Source organism: Choloepus didactylus, chromosome 2 (genome assembly GCF_015220235.1).
Source record: "Choloepus didactylus isolate mChoDid1 chromosome 2, mChoDid1.pri, whole genome shotgun sequence".
In the NCBI taxonomy this organism is placed as follows: Eukaryota; Metazoa; Chordata; class Mammalia; order Pilosa; family Megalonychidae; genus Choloepus; species Choloepus didactylus.
In genome coordinates, this window is record NC_051308.1 from 152758976 (window position 1) to 152779660 (window position 20685).

The 20685-nt window shown below is 34.4% G+C and overlaps 1 protein-coding gene across 1 annotated transcript in view; it reads right to left on the reverse strand.

Moving 5' to 3' along the window:
• Positions 1 to 20685, reverse strand: part of ZNF326 (zinc finger protein 326) — a 47759-nt gene that overhangs the window by 17297 nt on the left and 9777 nt on the right. Inside the window, exons 3-8 of the mRNA XM_037826676.1 lie at positions 16337 to 16372; positions 16130 to 16241; positions 13593 to 13998; positions 11086 to 11284; positions 4857 to 4968; positions 764 to 911 (exon numbers count right to left, since the gene is read on the reverse strand). Of these exons, the coding sequence (XP_037682604.1) occupies positions 764 to 911; positions 4857 to 4968; positions 11086 to 11284; positions 13593 to 13998; positions 16130 to 16241; positions 16337 to 16372 (1013 nt within the window). The remainder of the gene's footprint in view (positions 1 to 763; positions 912 to 4856; positions 4969 to 11085; positions 11285 to 13592; positions 13999 to 16129; positions 16242 to 16336; positions 16373 to 20685) is intronic.

Consider the following 20685-nt stretch of genomic DNA (forward strand, 5'->3'; position numbering starts at 1 on the left):
TTGCTAATGAAAATTACAACTCTTTTGCCTAAATTAAATGTATACACAATTATCTATCCAGATCAAGTTCCCTCTTCAAACATTCCTATTCCCAATAATCATCCCCCTTCTCGAAACCCCTACAGTACTTCTGCCTACACCATTTATTCTTGGAATTTTCACTTAACTATGTCATTTGCGTATGTGTAAATGTGTTTTATTTCTTATTACTGTTAATTCATCATGGGTAATGTCTATATCATCAGTGCCTGACATAGCACCTTTAGAAGGTATTCAAGAAAAACTGAATTGATATCACACATTATTAACACTAAGAACACTAAAAGAATCACCTGACTCTGATTCCAAATGCAGATTCTAGCACTTAGACACTTAATTTCTTTGAACATAGTCTTTCATCATAAAAATGAGCCGTTATGATGAAACTCAAATGAAATGAATGGAAGTACCCAGCAAAATACCTGGTACACAATACTTTCAATAGATAGCTGAATTTACATCAATAAAAAGTTGTTAAAGGAATTCTTTTCCTGACATCTCTTCCAGAAATCACTGTGAAAATGTAAAATGTTTTCTCAAATAACAAATCCAAATACTATAACAAGGAATTCACATCCAATTCTGGGCCTATTTTAAAACAATTCTTTCTTTAAATAGCAAATTAAATTTTAGAAACATAAAATGGGAGGGGGATGGAGATGCTGGTGAAAATATAAAATTGCAAGAATTCAAATGTCAGATAAGGTCAAGAACAGCTACTTACATGCAAAAACTCCATAACTACTTTATCAAATTTGGTTTGTTTCTGAATGTGATCTAATGTCTCCTGGTGTGAAGAACTTTCCAGATGCAGTTCAATATCTTTTTCTTCAAATGTTCGAAATTTACAAAATGAACATGTGAATGCCATTCTATTAAAAAAAAAAAAAGTTATTCTTGAAATATTATCTTAAACTTAATACACCAATAAAACTAATTTTACCAGCATAAATGATTTTCTTTCTTCCACTTTATAGCTGATCTAAATTTACCTAAAGTCAAAAAGACAGTATTTCCTTAATTATCTATTTTACAGCACTGCCATAACATTTTACATTTATTGTCCAACCTGGAACTTCTGAGTACGCAAGGTAGAATCAGTGGATCTACCAAAGCTAATCCTGAGTTACCCACTTCAAACCTAGACCATTACAAAGACAAAGCAAATCCTGAGAAACATTAAGTTACAAAATTCTACTACCTATTTTATACTCTACTCCATCCTTAAGTTTCCCAACCAGTAAGGCAGCATCAATAAAGAAAAGTGGATTACCAGACAACCATAATTCACTTCCTCAGTGTTCTTAGGTCACCACAAGTCCTACCCCATAAAAACCACTCAAGGATAACTAAAGGACTGCCCAGGACTAGATGACTGTGCACATTTAAAAGCCTAGGAGCCATCCCAGAATGAATCCCACCCCCCCACACCTTCCCCCCAAATTTAGTTATTTCCATTTATGTCTTATTATTATTTCCTTTTCCTTGAATTATGACAACAGTCTCCTAACTGGATTCTCTGCCTCCAGTCTCCATTTTCCAATTAATTTCTTACTCTACTATCAGATTTACTTTCCTGATTAAGAAGAATATGGGCTTTGGAGATGACTGCTGGGTTTACATCCTAGCCCCTTTATGTGACACTGGGCAAGTTACTTAACTTCTCTGAGCCTCAATTTTCTCATACATCAAATGAGGTGTTGCAAGGTTTAAACCAATACATAAAAACCATTAGAACAGCTCCTTATAGAGGTATTGTAAGGATTAAAAAAAATTAATACATACAAAGTTCCTGGCACACAGTAATTATTCACTAACTTATTTTTCCTTCAATACCACATTACTGCTCAAAGGGCTTGGCTTAATGGCTCAAGTCTCGAAAAACAAAGTTAAATCATGTTCCGCTTCCATTTACAAAACTTCTTAATCTCTCCTACTTCTCTTTTCAGTTTTAGCCAATACCTAGAACAGTATCTGGCCCAGAGTATACCTTCACTAAACCCTTCAATTAGATTACATCTTTTACCCCTACTGGAGTTATCTCAGTCTACATAACTTGCAATTTCCTAAATATCAACGAAACATTCCTATTTCTTTGTTTTTACCTCAAGCCATACCCTCTACCTGGGCTACCTCTCAACTCTTACTACAATCCTACCATCTTCCTAGATCAGTTTAGATACTACCTCCATCACAACCTTCTCTGATTGCCCAGCACCCTTATTTAGAAGTGATCTCTCCCAAGAGCACTTTGCATTTCTCTTAGGTACCCTCCCCTCTCCCCCCAGGTTCCTTTAAGGGCAGTTATGCACAGTCACTGTTTCATCCTCTTTATTATTCTGAAAGCATTCAAATATTCAAAAGTAATATATCACAGAAACAGCAATTTACAGTCAATCTCTTATCCTAACTCAAAGCTAAGCTGCTTTGGTAAATTAAAATAATTTTAGAATATTAAAAAATTCCTATCCTAAGATGACAATTAAGTTGAATTGACATTCTTTTAGTTACATCAACAAGTTTTGGAGAAAACAGCCAAATAAAAGTTCTGTTTTTTTTCATTTTCTACAAATCACAACATTTATTAAATCAACATGGATATATCAAATCCAAATCTACAAGTTTTAATAGGCAAAGTATTCATAGGACAATTAAGTATAAAAATTACTCTTACAATGTAAAATAATCTTTAATCTTCAGACTCCTAGCACATTTGATGCAAAGTGTTAAGTTTAATTATTTTCACATCAAAGTAAGCACTTACCCCTGCCAAATAAAACAACTGAATCAGATATGAAATGGAAGAGATTCTCTCAAAAACCAAAATTACCTGCCTTCTTAAAACCAGAACTTCTTATTTATGTGTAAATTCTTAATAAGCTTAATTATATTGTTTCTCATGTTTCAGCAAATTAGGAGCAACAAACCAGAAAGGGTACAGGAGAAGGTTATTAAGGCTACATACCAGGATTGCATAAAGAATACCTAATAGGCTAAAATCATCGAAGACAGAGTAAATAAAACCAAACACAAAAGGGAATTCAGATGCAACCGAATTTTCTTTTACTACATTTTACATAAAACAAAACCAATGTATGTATCAAGACTAAGTAATAAAGAGTATCCTGCTGCTTAATGTATGCTGGAAACTCATACATTTTTAAAGCTCTTCATCGAAAGCTTTGAAGATTCTTCACTTAAAATTTTATCTTTTGAAGTAGTTGAAGTTTGAGTTACCAGAAAATTCACTTATGTGAAACATTTCATTCTGTTAATGCTACACAAGCAATTTTGAAAGAGCAAAAATATATTTTGAATGGGAAATACACTGTATTTACATTTTAAATTTTATATTCTTTAATTTCTTGGGTAGATTTCAGAAAAATACACATATACACAATCAATTATATTCCTGGCATTTTAAAAAAAATTATATTTCCTAGTATCCTTTCTTTTTTCTATGCATAGTTTTACATTTACTTTTCTATTCTGCCTGCATTTTCCCCATGTTACTACAGGTTTTACAACCTTTCTTTCTGAGGGCAGCCTAAGAGCCCATAAGGGATGTATAAAACCTCAGATTTACTTGGTCACTCTCTAAAGCTGGAATTTGTTTCCTACTTGGAGTGATTATAAATAATTTTGTAATGGGCATCTTTTTAGATAAACTGCTTCTATTATTTTTAGGTTATTTTCTTGGAGTTCAGTATTATTTAAAAACTTCAAAAATGTGCTAAATTGCTTTCCAATAGATTTATTACCACATTATCTACCTGAAAGTTATAATAGCATCCATTTCGCAGTACCTTAGTTAGCAAATCAGTTATTTCTTTTCTCCTGGCTAATAAAATGGCATACCATTTTTAAAATTTTCAGTTTATTTAACTTACAGTGAGTTTGAACATCTTCTTACAATTAACCATTGTTCCTTCACCAAATTACATATTAGGGGTCTTAGTTTTCCCACTTTTTAAAAAACTTGGGTGTACTTATCCAATTTATACACGAATCATTCCTTGTGCTTATATTTTCCAAGTCTGTCTGCTTTCAAGTTTTAAATTTTTATTTAGCCAAATTTGCCAATCATTTCCTTTGTAATTTACGCTTTAACTTTTAAACCTAGAAAAACAAAATTTCTCCAAGCAGAAATTAAAACATTCCATTTTATATTCCTATAATTTTCCTTTTTTAATCCATCTGGATTCATTCTTGTTAGTATAGGATGATCCAAACTGACTTTCTCTTGGCGTTATCAGTCAGTTGTTCAAGCAACTCCCTTCTGTTTGTAATATCTTTTATTAGATACATTTCACATTTTTACATATATTGCAGTGTATTATAGGCTAATAATTGTCACACTGATTAGCTTTATCCATTACCACATATTTAGTCCATCTTTCTAATGTTTTACTATGTACAAAAGCTAGTAGCTACTCACTTATTCTCTTTCAGAATTTCCCTGGGATCTGGATTAGAAAGAAGAGGTATGTTTATAATACTCAGTTTTTCTATCACTGTGTCTTTATGTAATCTCTCTCAAGAAGACTGGTTTTCTTCATCTTATGACCTGTATTTCTGTTTTTAGAATGCTCTATCTCCAGTTTATATTTCTGGATTACCATATGAACAGGACCTCTTTTTTTCTAATAAGTGGACACTGCATAAAAACATCAAAAATAAAGCAGTCTTACGCAATGTTTCATCAAATCTTTTCATTTGACTCTTAGGAATATTTTTGTATTCCAATTAAAATATTTGCTCTTTCTAGGAAACTATTTTTTAATGGGCCCACTTTTCTGACTCTACTAAGCACAAACCTGTAACCATCTCCATATTTCTCACTGTTTTTTTCTCTTCTGCGCCTTTGTTTTTCGCGTCGAGCCTCAATTCGTCGTTTTTCTTCTTCTTCATTCTTAGGATCAGTTTTTGCTAAGGTATCAGAAAAATAAGTCAAAACTAAAAATCATTCTTTCATTTTTCCCTTTCTAAACACAAGTTCATAAAGTACAGACATTTGGGATTTACTTGCTAATCATGATTTAAACTGAACTCACCAGAAAAATCAGAATTTGAGCTTATCCAGTATTTCTGAAACGTCATTCACTTGAATACCATCATCATAAATTGTGTCATATATACTTCTCATCTTTGTGATTACTTGCTACGTGTTTTTCTTTAAACCTACTTGTTTTCATCCTTATTTCACTAATAATAGGGATAGCACCAAAAATCAACTCACATACCACACTCTGGGCAGTGATGAAGTAATCTGACCCTGGAGGCAAGGAATTTAGAAATACATTGCAGGAGCTCTTCCAAAATTTCTTAAAAAAAGTATAAACTTCAAAACAAAAGCAGGTACTTTAATTTTTTAACATTTTTAAATTGTGGTAAAAACACAATACTTACCATTTTAACCATTTTCAAGTGTACAATTCAGTGTCATTAAATATATATTCATAATGTGCAACCATCGCCACTATCAAGTATTCATACCCTCAATGGAAACTCTATACCCATTAGCAGTCACGCACATCCCCCATTCTCCCTTTTCCCCACCCCGTGGCAACCACTAATCGGCTTTCTGTCTCTCTGTATTTGCCTATTCTGAATATCTCATATAAATGGAATCATACAATATATGGGCTTTTGTGTCTGGTTTCTTCCATTTAGCATGTTCTCAAGGTTCATCTGTGTTGTAGTATGTATCAACAGTTCATTCCTTTTTATGGCTAAATGATATTCCATTGTATGAATATAACATATTTTGTTTACTTATTCTTCTGAATGGACACTGGTTTGTTTCTGCCTTTTGGCTATTATGAATAGTGCTACTATGAACATTTGTGTACAACTGTTTGAATACCTGTTTTCAATTCTTTGGGGTATATATACCTAGGAGTGGAATTGCTAGATCATATGGTAACTATGCTTAATCATTTGAGGAACGACCAACTATTTTCCACAGCAGCTACATTATTTTAAATTCCCACAAGTGAGGACGTTCCAATTTCTCCACATCCTGTTTTTTTTCTTTTGAATTATGGCATCCTAGGGGGTGGGAAGTGGTATATCTCACTGTGGTTTTTTTTGTTTTTTTTTTCATTCACACATCATACAATCATCCATGATATACAATCCACTGTCCACAGTATGATAACATAGTTACGCGTTCATCACCACAATCTATCTCTGAACATTTTCCTTACATCAGAAAGAACCAGAACAAGAATAAAAAATAAAAGTGAAAAAAGAACACCCAAATCATCCCCCCATCCCACCCCATTTGTCCTTTAGTTTTTATCCCCATTCCTCCACTCATCCATACACTAGATAAAGGGGGTGTGGTCCACAAGGTCTTCACAATCACACTGTCACCCCTTATCATCTACATTATTATATAATTGTCTTCAGGAGTCCAGACTGCTAGGTTAGAGTTTGGTAGCTTCAGGTATTTACTTCTAGCTATTCCAATACATTAAAGCCTAAGAGGTGTTATCTATATAGTGCATAAGAATGTCCACCAGAGTGACCTCTCGACTCCATTTGGAATCTCTCAGCCACTGAAACTATTTCGTCTCATTTTGCATCCCCCTTTTGGTCAAGAAGATACTCTCAGTCCCAGATGCCGGGTCCACATTCATCCCCGGGAGTCGTACTCTGCGTTGCCAGGGAGATTTACACCCCTGGGAGTCGGGTCCCACGTAGTGGGGAGGGCAGCGAGTTCACTTGTCGAGATGGCTCAGTTAGAGAGAGAGGGCCACATCTGAGCAACAAAGAGGTACTCAGGGGGAGACTCTTAGGCACCATTACATACAACTTTAGACTCTCCTTTGTGGTAATGAGCTTCATAAGGGCAAGTCCCATGCTCGAGGGCTCAGCACATCAAACCGCCAGTCCCAATGTTTGTGACAACATACGCTAGGGGATCAGCATCTCAAAGTTTAGAGATAGGCCTTACAATTCAGGGATAGAGTTAACTGCTGTAAGAGCTTACAATCTAGGGACTATTACAATTATTGTGTCCACGTTAGGCTATGTTCTAAGATTCAATTCTGAGTTTACACATTGTAGTTAGTCCATATTGGTGAGGCATCATCCCTCTCACCATGTTTTCTCCAACACTTTTACTCCTATATATATATTTTCCTACAATTTTATAGAGTTATATTCACATACCATACATTTATCCACAGTGTACAATCAGTTGTTCATGGTATCATCATAAAGTTGTACATTTCTCACCACAATCAGCATTTGAACATACTGATTACAAGAAAAATTGGTTTTTTTTTTTTTTTTTAGCAATAAGAAAAAATGATAAAAAGAAAAATAACATGTCATACAATACAATATACTACTAAGGACAGCAAATAACACCACTACCAAGAATCCCATATTACTCCCCTATATCCCCTTCTCATATACATTTAGCATTGGCGTATTGCCTTTGTTACATTTAATGGAGGTATATTACAATGTTACTGTTGACCGTAGACTCCAGTTTGCTTTGATTATGTTTCTTCCTGAATACCATCCCTTTTTCAAATTTCTACATGGTTGACATTCATTTGCTTTCCCACATGCAAAAACATTTTTATATTTGTATATTTAGTAACAGTCATTGGCCACTCCAGTTTTTGCCACATTATACAGTCCCAGTCTTTATCATCTATCTTTACCTCTGGTGTCATACATTCTCCTATCCCACCTCTTTCAGCTTTACTCACAGACATCTTTGTTCAGTGTACTTACAATACCATGCTACCATCACACAGTATTATGCTATCTATTTCTGGATCTATGCAATCAATCCTAAACATTCTGTAGTCCTTCAGCATCAAATGGCTGATCTCTGCCCTCTTTCTATCTCCTGGTCGCCTGTGTTGTCAGCTTTTAACTCCCAAAGTTTGTTCATTAATGTCTGTTCATATTAGTGAGACCATACAGAATCTGTCCTTTTGTTTCTGGCTAACTTCACTCAACATAATGTCCTCAAGTTTCATCCACATTATTACATGATCCATGTCCTTGTTCTGTCTTACAGCTGCATAATATTCCATCATGTGTATATACCACAGTTTGTTTATCCACTCGTCCTTTGATGGACATTTGGGCTGTTTCCATCTCTTGGCAATTGTGAATAATGCTGCAATAAACATCGGTTTACAAATGTCTGTTTGTGTCTTAAGTTTCAGTTCCTCTGAGTATATACCCAGCAATGGAATAGCTGGGTCATATGGCAAATCTATATTTAGGTTCCTGAGGAACCTCCATACTGTCTTCCAGAGTGGTTGCACCATTCTACATTCCCACCAACAATGAATAAGTGTGCCTCTTTCTCCACATCCTCTCCAGCACTTGTCATTTTCTGTTTTTTGGATAATGGCCATTCTGGTAGGTGTGAGATGATATCTCATTGTGGTTTTGATTTGCATTTCCTTAATAGCCAGTCTCACTGTGGTTTTGATTTGCATTTCCCTAGTGACTAATGATGCTATGCATCTTTTCATGTGCTTCTTGACCATTTGTGTAGCTTCCTTGGAGAAATGTCTATTCAAGTCCTTTGCTCATTTTTCAACTGGGTTATTTGTCCTTTTATGTAGAAGTTGTTCATATATTCTATATATAAGTTCCTTTTCAGATCATGATTTGCGAATATTTTCTTACATTCTGTGGGCTGTCTTTTCACTTTCTTGATGGTGTCTTTTGAAGCAAAAGTTTTAAATTTTTATGAAATCTAATTTATTTTTCTTTTGTTGCTCATGTTTTTGGTGTCATATCTAAAAATCCTTTGCCAAATCCAAGGTCACAAAGATTTATCCCTATGTTTCCTTCTTAAGAATTTTACAATTTTAGCTCTTAACATTTAGGTATTTGGTCCATTTTCAGTTAATGTTTGTATGTGGTGTGAGCTAAAGGTCCAACTTCGTTATTTGCCAGGTGGCTGTCTAGTTGTCTCAATATTGTTTGTTGAAAAGACTATTCTTTCTCCACTGAACAGTCTTGGCATTCTTGTCCAGGTGGCTATAGATATATGGGTTTATTTCTGGACTCTCCATTCTATTCCACTGATCTATATATATCTAGCCCTTTGCTTGTATCACCTGGTCTTGATTACTACTGCTTTGAAGTTTTGAAATTAGGAAGTGTGAGTCCTCCTATTTTTTCTTTTTCAGAATTGTTTTTGTTATTCTGGGTCCCTTGAAATTCCACAGTAATTTTACAATCAGCTTGTCAATTTATACAAAGAAGTCTGCTGGAATTCTGATAGGAACTGAGTTTAATCTGTAGATCAGTTTGGGGGGTATTGCCATCTTAATAATATTAAGTCTTATAATCCATAAACATGGGATTTTTTCCATTTATACAGATCTTTAATTTCTTTTTTGATCAATGTTTTACGGTTTTCAGAGTATAAGTTTCATACTTCTTTTGTTAAATTTATTCCTAAGCATTTTATTAGATACTACTGTAATTGTTTACTTAGTTTCATTTTTGTATTGGCTCTGAACTTTTTAACAATTGGTGTAAAAATGGAAATATGATTATCTCTAAGTGACATCATGTCCAGAAGATTAAAAGCAAACTGCTTTTCTAGAAGAAACACAGCTTTTCCTAAGTATCAAGGACCATGAAAAATTACTTCTCCGAGTCCTAATAAAGGGGATTCTACATGAGGTAACATACCACTTCCTCAACAGTACCCCCCATAATTAATATAACACTCCAAGAAGGGGGTTTGAATAAAAATCATGTGTGAGGACTTTCTGAAAATATAAATGTTCTGGCCCCACCTAAATAAGGATTTATTCAGGGCAGGTGAATTTAGAAATTCTCTTTCGACAATACTGATGTTCACAACTGATTAATAAGTGCACTACAAATTCACAGAACACTGGGTAATAACCAATGAACTAGGCAAAAGAGGTAAGGAAAAAAAGGCAAACGTAGAAATAAAGTCTTTTGAACTCTTGAATATTCTGTAAAAATAGATGTCATAATACTTTGTATAACAGAAAGCAACAATCTTTAGCAACAATTCAATATATAGGAGAGAAATAAAACTCACATAAGTACTTCGACCAGTAAAAATTTAACATTTTAAGAGGTATCTGCTAATTAAAACATAAAATACCAAATGTTTGGACAGTAAGCAATACATTTCTAAAGGTTACCTGCTGAATAGTAACAGTTAAGATGTATCTTTTGATTTCAACAATGTTTGTTCAAAAATAAATACATTAGAATGCACAAATATATAATGATACTATGAACTGATTGTACACTCCAGATGATTGTATGGTATGTGAATATATCTCAATAAAATTTCATTATAAATTAATTAATTAATTAATTAAAGAAAAAATCACTAAGTTCTTTGGGCTTAAAAAGAGAAACAATACCTTTAAAAACCTTAAAATTTTAATCATTCAGAAAGTTAAACAACCATGCAAGTACACTTGTTTTCTAACCTAGTGCTCTAGACCAAGGGTTCACAAACTTTTTCTGTAAAGGGACTGTTGGCTTTTCAGATTACATATGGTCTCTGTCACACAGTCTTTGTTTTTTATGTTTTTTCCAACCCTGTAACATGTAAAAAACATTCTTGGTTCTCAGGCCAATACAAAACCAGGCTGAAGGCCAGATTTGGAACACAGGCCATACTTTGCCAACTTCTGCCCTTGACAAGGGTACAAATGTTAATAAAAGCGTAGCAATAAGTAAATAAATCAGTATTCTAAATATAACTGAAATCCAATGTTTAATACTATTTACAAACTGACATACAACTGGAAAAAAGGATAGTTATATCCTAATGCACGAATGAAGCAGAACTAAACAATCTTGAATTTTTCATCTATGATTCTGAATGCTGAGCCAAAAATTCTGCAGTCTTTAAATGTTCTTACTAAGTTTGATTCAGATTTAATTTGTACAATTGTAATTATAGAGTTCTTCTACATAGACTTATGAAAAAATATATCTAAAGTACTGAATTTAAAGAAAAAATTCTGAACAATAGCCATTTGTTTTCTTACTTACTGGGTGATTTGCTGAGGCTCATCTTCTCCACGGGTTTTGCTAGCTTGGGTTTCTTGATAAAGGTTCCGCCAGGTTTATTAAATGGCTGCATCATTTTTCTCTTTATTCCTCTTGCTGTAGCAACTGCCACATTGGTAGGCTTGTTCTGATAGTCAACAACAATTCCAGGTCTATGAATGCTTCCAAAATCACCCATATGCTGTAAATTTGTGAAATCAAGAAATATTAGAATATTGTTCAAAGTTAAAATATGAATTCATATAAAATTTACATGTATCTATCTAATTTTCACCTGAAAATCCCCACAATGTAACTTAATTTTACATGTCACTCTCAATAAACACATCAAAAATCTTAAATTATTACATGACCTCAAATCCAGTGATTTTCATTTTCAGTAGAACAAATAGAGATTATTTCCTATTTTCTTATTTTCACAATTCATAATGTTGAGATCATTAACATATGTGCCTGTCATAATATTACCACTTGTACAACTCTCTGACAACTCCTCTTCAGAGTCCCTAGCTGATGTTATCCCATGAAAAGACCTTAAAAGAAATCTTTATTTTACTAAAACCTACTAAGTACTAAAACTACTTAGCTTAAAACTAAGATACACAAAGAAGACCATATTTGTAGCATGAAGTAAAAAAGATCCAGATATCATTTAGGATTTCTCCCTGCTGAAAAGGGGAATGAGAAGGCTAGATGGAACATTACTATGAAATAGGAGAGTTAAAGCATAACCATGCATCAACTTCTAAGACACACTTCAGATTAAAGAATTACATCTGACATTCCATTCACATTCTTACCTATAGAAACATATTCTGACCTATAAGTCCAAGAAGCAAGAGTTTACAGATGAAGAGTCATGCAACCAGATGACTCTTTTGTGTCCCTTCCTCTTCTCTTGCCATTAATAAAATCCACTACACCAAGAGGCCACATGTCCACAGAAATTTATTCTGCTAACCTTACTTTTAGAAGAAAAAGACTGAGGAGTAATCTGAAGAGAAGGATCCAATGGGAACTGTACAAGTGCAGATTAAAAAGGAAGGTCCTACTGGCTCATCTACTTCATTGAGAGGAGGAAAGAGAAGTCCATTCAGACTAGAGTGGTGAATATGAGGTACAGAAATACCTGTTTAACGATCATGAAACCAGAACCTTTGCCAAAATAATTTACACCATGGAAAATGTAAAGTGTTTCCCAAATTTTCAAACTGGAATGAATTTTCAAATTCTAGTTTATCCCAACTATTTTCAATTAGCCTACAATCATAAAGTATGGTGGAATAGCAACATATCAGTTGCTTACATCTGTATATTCTGCTTCGGAATACCTAGCTAACTAGTAGACTTGAATTAATCAGTGCTTCCAGGTGATTTATAGTCACAACAGAAAAGCTGTCATTAAGTATCCATTAAAGGTGCAATGCATTTTACATAAGAGTAACTATTGTCAGTGCAAAGTTTCTACACAAGTCTGACAAACTACACTAGTGCACCGTAGGTTAGAACAGTCAAAAACATGTGCCCTACTACATTTTTTTATAAGAAGTACTTTCCTCTACAAAGATACTAAAAACTGACTTAAAAAAATTTCTTACACTATAGCAAACATAAACAATATTTTTCATGCGATCAACTACATAGTAACCCCACAATCTACATTTACTAGATAAAATGTCATGTCATTCAAGCTACCTAAGAACACAGGGCATAATCTTTACACTCTATATCTTGAAACTGAACACTTGAGAACTAGTATATATGCTCATTTAAGCAATAATTTACAAAATATTACTTCCTAGGAAGGAGCCATAAACATGTTTATACAGGTAGAAAATTATTTCTCAATAGTAAAGCTAGTGACACAAGAGAAAATAAAACAACCAACAACAGGACATATTGTTGAGAAAGTGAGCTGGAAATCAAAGTGAACACAAATCATTCTACAACCTATTATATCCATCAACTTCATCATGAAAACCTAGTTAGGGAACCTAAACTATCACCAACTTGTAGTCTCATGTTTAATGTGAAATACGGAGCTTGGAAGAAATTCTACTTGCCAGAGTTTAGCAGAAATGAATAAACATTTTATCATACATTGCACCTTTAACCCACTCAAAAGCTCAAAAAGGGTTCAGTTATCTTTTACAATAATCCAAGAACTATCTCACCAGCAAAACTGCTAGTGTTCACAAGGAAAAATGCAACTCCTTTTAACCCCTTTTAGACCAAACCTAATATCCTCACCTTTTTAATAAAGGGAGATTGGCAAAACTTTATGAACAATCATCTTATATTTCTGCCACTTATTTTCTAAGGTGCTGAAAAAACTTTTACAGTCAACCTAAAAAATATGTTTATGACTCAGCTTTTGCTACAAAATACACTGGGATGAACAGTGTTCATTCTAGTTGAAAACCATGGTCTTGAAAGGGTTTAAAAGAGTGACTAGTGAAAAGAATCTGAAAAGATTCTGTTGTACTTACTCCTCGGCCTCGGCCTCTGCCTGTTGATGGTCCTCCAAAAGCATCATAGTTTCTGCTTCCAAACGTACTTTCAGGATAAGCAGGCGTTCCTCTCCCCCGAGAGCCTACAGGTGCAGGCTTCATATGGGGTGAAGAAAAACTGCTGTAGGAAGAGTAATTCTCTCTTCCTCTGTCCTCCATAAACCCAGGCCTCAATTTTGAACGGGAGTAAGGTGCTTCCCAGCTAGACCCGCCCTGGTTTCTACCTCCGAAAGAGTCAAGGCTATTCCGGTAGGAGCTCTCAAATCGACCACCATAACTACCTCCGAAGCGGCTTTGTTCGGGTTCATTAAAACCATAGCCAGATCTGTACAGATCTCGCCCACCCAGAGAAGACCTGGAGTCGTAAGACTCATAAGGTCCAAACCTGGAAAAATTGCACAGTGAGGGAAAAAACAAAAGTAAGCTTACTAATGTTAGACAAGTCAAAAAACAAATTATCAGTTGACATTTATCAACTAAAATTCATTTATACCATACTGGTTTGCACAGTTCTAATTTTGTTCACATTTGATTAGGGCTGGGCGGTTCAACATGTGACCAGACAGAAAGCTATCTGAGTCAGTGTCTAAATGTGAATCAAGTTTAGTAAACCTTAGCTTAAAAATCTGCTTTTTAGCAGCTTTTCTATTTTATTTAAAAGAAAAGATTTGTCTCTCATTTTTTAAGCCCAGCCCTAGTCTTGGAAAAAGTCATTTGCTAAAGTTCATGAACTATTCAAAGTTTATTTGAATCCATCCCTAATTTTAAAAATACATAGTATTTACAATAGTTTGGCTTTCAGTAGGGACACATATTGAAGACTACACAGATGTAGGCTACTTGTGACACAGAACAGATCCCTTTGCAACCCCAATATCTATACCACAAAACTGCTTCACTGCGTCTGTAGTAGTGAAAACTTTGTAAATTAGCTCTGGTTATAAAATTTGACAATTTGCCAAACTTAGGCAAAGGTCAATAATCAATCCTCAGTCACTTTTTACTTATAGACTAGTAAATCTAACAAATCTAGAAGGATAAACATATAAAATCAAGCATAAAAGTAAAAGATCAGCAACATATATACCCTCTGCATATGAATTTTCAAGGCAGATGAGAATACATTTTATAACGTCTTCAATTATTTGAAAAATAATTTCCTGACAGGAAATTATCACAAAAAACTACTCTAAAAAGGGGAGCACACAGTCTCCTCATGGTTTTAGTAGTCAACAACAACAAAAAAAACACCAAATCATTTTCTCACAAATCTAAACCATGGATTACAAAAGCTGCTTGATATCTTACACAACACAATTTAATAAAGGTCCACGATTACACACGAGATAAACAACATCTACTGTAATAGTTTATGCACATTACATTTACGATGTAATAGGGCAAAAACTGAAATATTAAAGCATTTAAATGTGTTAACATTATTTCATTTATTTACAGATTACTAAATAGGAGGTACTATTTACTCCTGAATCCTACTAATCATATAAAAATTATTCCTCTTTCCAACTACATTTTTCAAAACATATATCACATAAATAAAATTCTTATTAACTCATCATTTTCTTGATTTTTCTCTACTACAGTGACACATCATAGTGACACACTTGAAGCAGAAGGAAGAAAAGTAAGCATCATCCAGTACATCATTAAGGAATCAGATTCTTCAATTATGACAAAGGACGACGGTTTCAAATGTCTCCTAACTAGTTTTACTTATATTCAGTAGGATTCTTTGTGTTTCAAAAAGCAGATCCCCTTTGCCTAAAATGTGGTCAACCCTAAAGTCTGTAGGTTTTCACCTAAGGTTTAAGCTTTACACAGTATCAACACTGAAATACAAATACAACCTAAACTATAGTTCATTAAAATAAGCAAAATTCCAGTATTCACAGCTTTAATACAATGTTCCTAGCCTAGAGTACAAGTGTTTTTGGTGTATGCTGGACATGATTTAACGAAAAGTACATTTTTATTATTACGATATGCTCTTGCAACTTACTTAAAAATCTAAAGTAAAAGAATACCTATCTTAAATGTTTCTTTGAAACTGAATGTTGCTCAGCTGGTTCAATTAAACCCACTCTAGTCAAAAACAGCTCTGCTGCTTTAGATACCACCCTGCATTACGAAAGGTTTTTTTTTTTTTTAATCATTAAGAAAAAGCTTCACACTAATATTTCCCATAACATATTATATCATTTGGTCAGGACATTCTGATTGATAAAACTAAGTTAAAAATAAAAGAAGTTTAAAAAAAAGTTTACTTCTAGAGACAGAACATCCTACTTTATTATGCTGAAATAATAATAGTTTTCTGGTATTTTTAGAAAGTTTTTATACCCATTAATTAGCATTTAAAACATTTAAGGTGATTATTCAATAGCAAATAGTGAAGGGTAAGTATCATAACATACCTAAGGAACACTTAAATTAAAATAATATATCCAGAATCTTATAGTTGTCTAATTATTTGGCCAAGTGGTTAAGCAATTTACCTGCTACCCCCACCACCACCACTGTGACTGTCCAAGCCATATGAGTGGTTTAGGTAGGAGTCCATGGATCTTTGACCCCCATAGGATCCCTGGCCATAGTCACGATCCATCCCTATAAGAGTTTAAAAAGAAAAAAAATTAAATGATGCTCACCTTTACTGGCACTCAAAAGAAGAAATTTTAGATAAATATCCTTGAATGTCAGACCTCCATAAGATCCAGGGCCATAATCACGATCCATTCCTAAAATAGAGTAATAAGAAACAGCCAGTAAAATACACCACTCTACTCAATCTTCTTTGCATAAAACAGCTAGATATTCAAATCAATCACCTGAGTTAGTAATTTATCATTAACATTTAAGATAAAGTAAAACACAAGGATAATCTACTGAAAAATCAGATCTGCGATGAAACCTAATGTTTCAAAGTAAAACATTACCAACCAAAAAGCTGTATATTAGAACTATTATTTTCAATTTAGCTAATTATTTTTTTTACTAGTGGACTACCCTAAGGCCCTGTATTGGTATACATGGAACACAGAGATCATTAACTTAATTCCTATTCTTAAGAAGTCAACATTTAATCATTTCAAAAGGCAAAACTGCTGTCTTAAGTATAGTTTCTCTGCAGACAATTGCTCTCAAAATGTCTAAAAATTCAGAAGTAGCCACATTTTCAATTAGCCACATTCACAGTTAACTGAAATAAATAATTTTAAAAAAGAAAACCCAATCTGTAGCAATGTGCCTGTAAATAACAAGGACTAAACAAAATATTTAAATCTTCAAATACTTTGAATAGAGGGAATGAATGTGAATTCTAGCATGCAAAAAACACTAAAATAAAATTCTAATGCAATAAAGGTACTAAGCATATTTTATTACACTGCAATTCTACCTCTGACAAAACCAGAGGTAACAAAACAAATATACTATGACTATAAAAATGTAAAAATAAAAAAGCATTCAAAATGTATTTCTTATAAAATCCTTTAAAATCTTTTGTTACCATCCTCACCCAATTTTATGTATAAATTAAATACAATATACAGACCAAATACCTTCATTTATATTTTTAAAAACACTAAACTTTAATTACAATCATTTTAAGCTTTACAGTCTAATAAGTCATAACTTTTAAAAATCTTACAACCTTAAATCTGTAAGAGATCTTAATGATTATCAAATTCAATCTTCTCATTTGATAGATGCAAAAACTAAAGCCCAAAGAAATGAAATGATTTGCCCCAAGTCCCAAAGTTATCCTCCTCTACAACCTCAGGCTGTTGCTTCTACATCAAACACCCACTTCTATCAATACAAAATATCTGCCTACTGAAACCTTCTAATCTATTTAAGACAATTTCAAATAATCCATTCAAGAAACCTTTTACTGTCTGTTATTTTCTCAGTTGAGTATCATCTCTTTCTTCTGAATTTCTACAAGTCTGTATCCCTTGGCGATACTTATGATACTCTACCTTTGATTAGCCATTTGTGGCCTCATCTTAAATTTGTATTAGTTTTGTGGTCAGAGTCCATTTTTTACCATTTTTTTTTTTTATATACCCTAGAGGAAAAGTTCTCAAAGAATGGTCTATTGACCACTGGGGGTTGCCAAGACCCTTTCAAGGGGTCTGCAAAGTCAAAACTATTTTCATGAATAATACTAAGGCATTATTTGCCTTTTTCATTGCGATGAAATTTGCACTGAAGGTGCAAAAGCACTGGTGGCTAACACCACTAGTGCTTTGGCACACATCAAGGCAGTGGTACAAGACTGTACTAGTAGCCCTCTTATTCAACATCACACACTTGCAGTGAAAAACTAAAATGCTATCTTCATTCAAGACTATCCATGATGAAGCAGCAAGAATGATTAATTTTATTCAGTCACAATTCTTGAGCACATGTCTTTTTAAATACTCTGTGTAGTGAAACGTAAGTACATATAAAGCAATTCTGTTGTATATCAAAGCATGAGTTATCTACAAGAAAAGTCCTTGTGCGAATGTTCAGATTGTGACTCGAATTAGCCACTTTTTACAAGGAACACAATTTTTACTAGAAAGACTGACAAACTATGGTTTTTAGATCTAAGTACTTAATAGACCTTTTCTCAAAATTGAATGAAATGGAAGAGGGGCAAGATGACGGCATAGAGAGGAATAGAATTTAGTTAGTCCCCTGGAGCAACTAACAAACAACCAGGAACAACTAGTAAATAATCTGGAACAACTGCTGAGGGACAACCATGACGGTCCACACATCATACACTAACTTGGACTGGGTGTAATGGCTGAGACTGAAGCATAAAATCTGTAAGTAAAAACTGCAGAATTGTGCTGGGAATCTTCTTCCACCATGGCAGGCTGAGCTACAAGACCTTGCTGTAGGAAAAAGCAGCAGTCCTGGAGCAAGCAAATATAGCTCAGCCCAGCTCCAACTGGGGTTTTAATTAACAAATATGGACTGCTGAATACAAGCTACAAACATAGACAAACCCCTAACAAGCAGGCAGAGGCTTTTAGAGACAACTGACCTTGAAGAGACAGAAAATTCCTGTGCCCAAGGAAAGTGAGCCCAGAAGACCACATGCTGTCTCTGACAGGCGAAACTGGGGTGCCGTGGACTGGCTCCGAAAGGGGGCTTTCCTTCCCTTTTTCTCTCTCTCAACCTGAGTGGCTCAATTGAGAGAGCCACAGCCATTTTCAACTGGCAGCACTCTGACCCAGACAGGAGTGAAGATAACAGAGTCAGAGAGACAAAGGAGCAATTCAAATGCAGACAATAGCTCCCTAGAGGGTGTATCTTCCCTAAGAGGAAGGAGGTGGGGCCCAGCTCTAGTGCCCACCTTCCTTTCAGAACTCAGACCTCAGAGCCTGTGGGAAAAAAGCCAAAACAGAAACTAAAGGAGCCATACCTCCTTACATCAGTTGGGAACGACAGGCTGACAGATGCCACCTACTGGCCAGGTTAGGAAAAGCACAGCAGCTAGAAGCCTCACAGGAAAATCTGTTATTCTAAGATACACCCTTAGGGAAACTCGAAACTGAATATAACCCCATTCTGAGACCTGAACTCATTCTGGTCTGGAAATTTGGGGTAACCAAGGAAACCAGACAGCTAGAGAAGAGAAAACTACAAATTACGCTAGGTAAAATGAAGATATGGCCCAATCAAAGGAACAAACTTACACCTCAATTAAGATACAGCTGAGATACTGTTTCACTTTAATGAAACAGATCAATTAAAGATTTTCAAAGAAATATGCAAATCAACTAAAAACAAATCAATGAGTTCAGGTAAGATATGGCAAAAGAGATGAAAGATACAAAGAAAACACTGAGAGAACATAAGGTAGAAACTGGAAGTTTCAAAGAACAACTGTCAGAATCTATGGAAACACAAGGCACAACACAAGAGATGAAAAACACAATGGAAACATACCACAGCAGATCTCAAGAGGCAGAAGAAAACTCTCAGCAACTGGAAAAGACACCTGAAATTCTACATAAAGAAGAACAGATAGGGAAAAATGGAAAAATATGAGCAACATCTCAGGGAATTGAATGACAACAGGAAGTGCATGAATGCACATGTCATGGGTGTCCCAGAAGGAGAAGGGAAAAGGGGCAGAAATAATAATAGAGGAAATAATCAATGAAAATTTCCCATCTCTTAAGAAAGACTTAAAATTACAGATCCAAGAAGCACAGCATACCCCAAACAGAACAGATCTGAATAGGCCTACACCAAGACACTCAATAATCAGATAATCAAATGTCAACGACAGAGAGAATCCTGAAAGCAGCAAGAGAAAAGTGATCCATCACAAAAAAGGAAGCTTGATAAGACTATGTGTGGATTTCTCAACAGAAACCATGGAGGCAAGAAGGAAGTTGTGTGACGTATTTAAGATACTGAACGAGAAAAACCTCCAACCAAGAATCCCATATCCGGCAAAACTGTCCTTCAAATATGAGGGAGAGTTTAAACATTCTCTGACAAACAGACAATGACAGAGTTTGTGAACAAGATACCTGCTCTACAGGAAATACTAAAGGGAACACTACAGACAGAGAGGAAATGACAGGAGCGAGGTTTGAAACACAATTTTGGGTGACGGTAGCACAACAATATAAGTACACTGAACAAAGATAACTGTATGGTTGAAGAGGAAGGTTAGGAGCATGTGGGACACCAGAAGGAAAGAAGATAAAGACTGGAACTGTAAAACTCAATGAAACCTAGAGTGCTCAACAATTGTGATAAAATGTACAAATACATTTTTACATGAGGGAGAACAAATGAATGTCAACCTTGCAAGGTGTTAAAAAATGAGGTGGTATTGGGGAAAAAAATACAATCAATGCAAACTAGAAAAAAAAACTGAATGAAGTGAACCTGTCACTTCACAGAAAACAGCTGACAGTATTTATCAGCAATAATAAAACTTAAACTTTCAAATGAAAAATTGCAATTTCAGAAAGCTTGTATCTACTACCATGAACTTGACATAGCTTTTCTGTGGTATTAATGAATATAACTT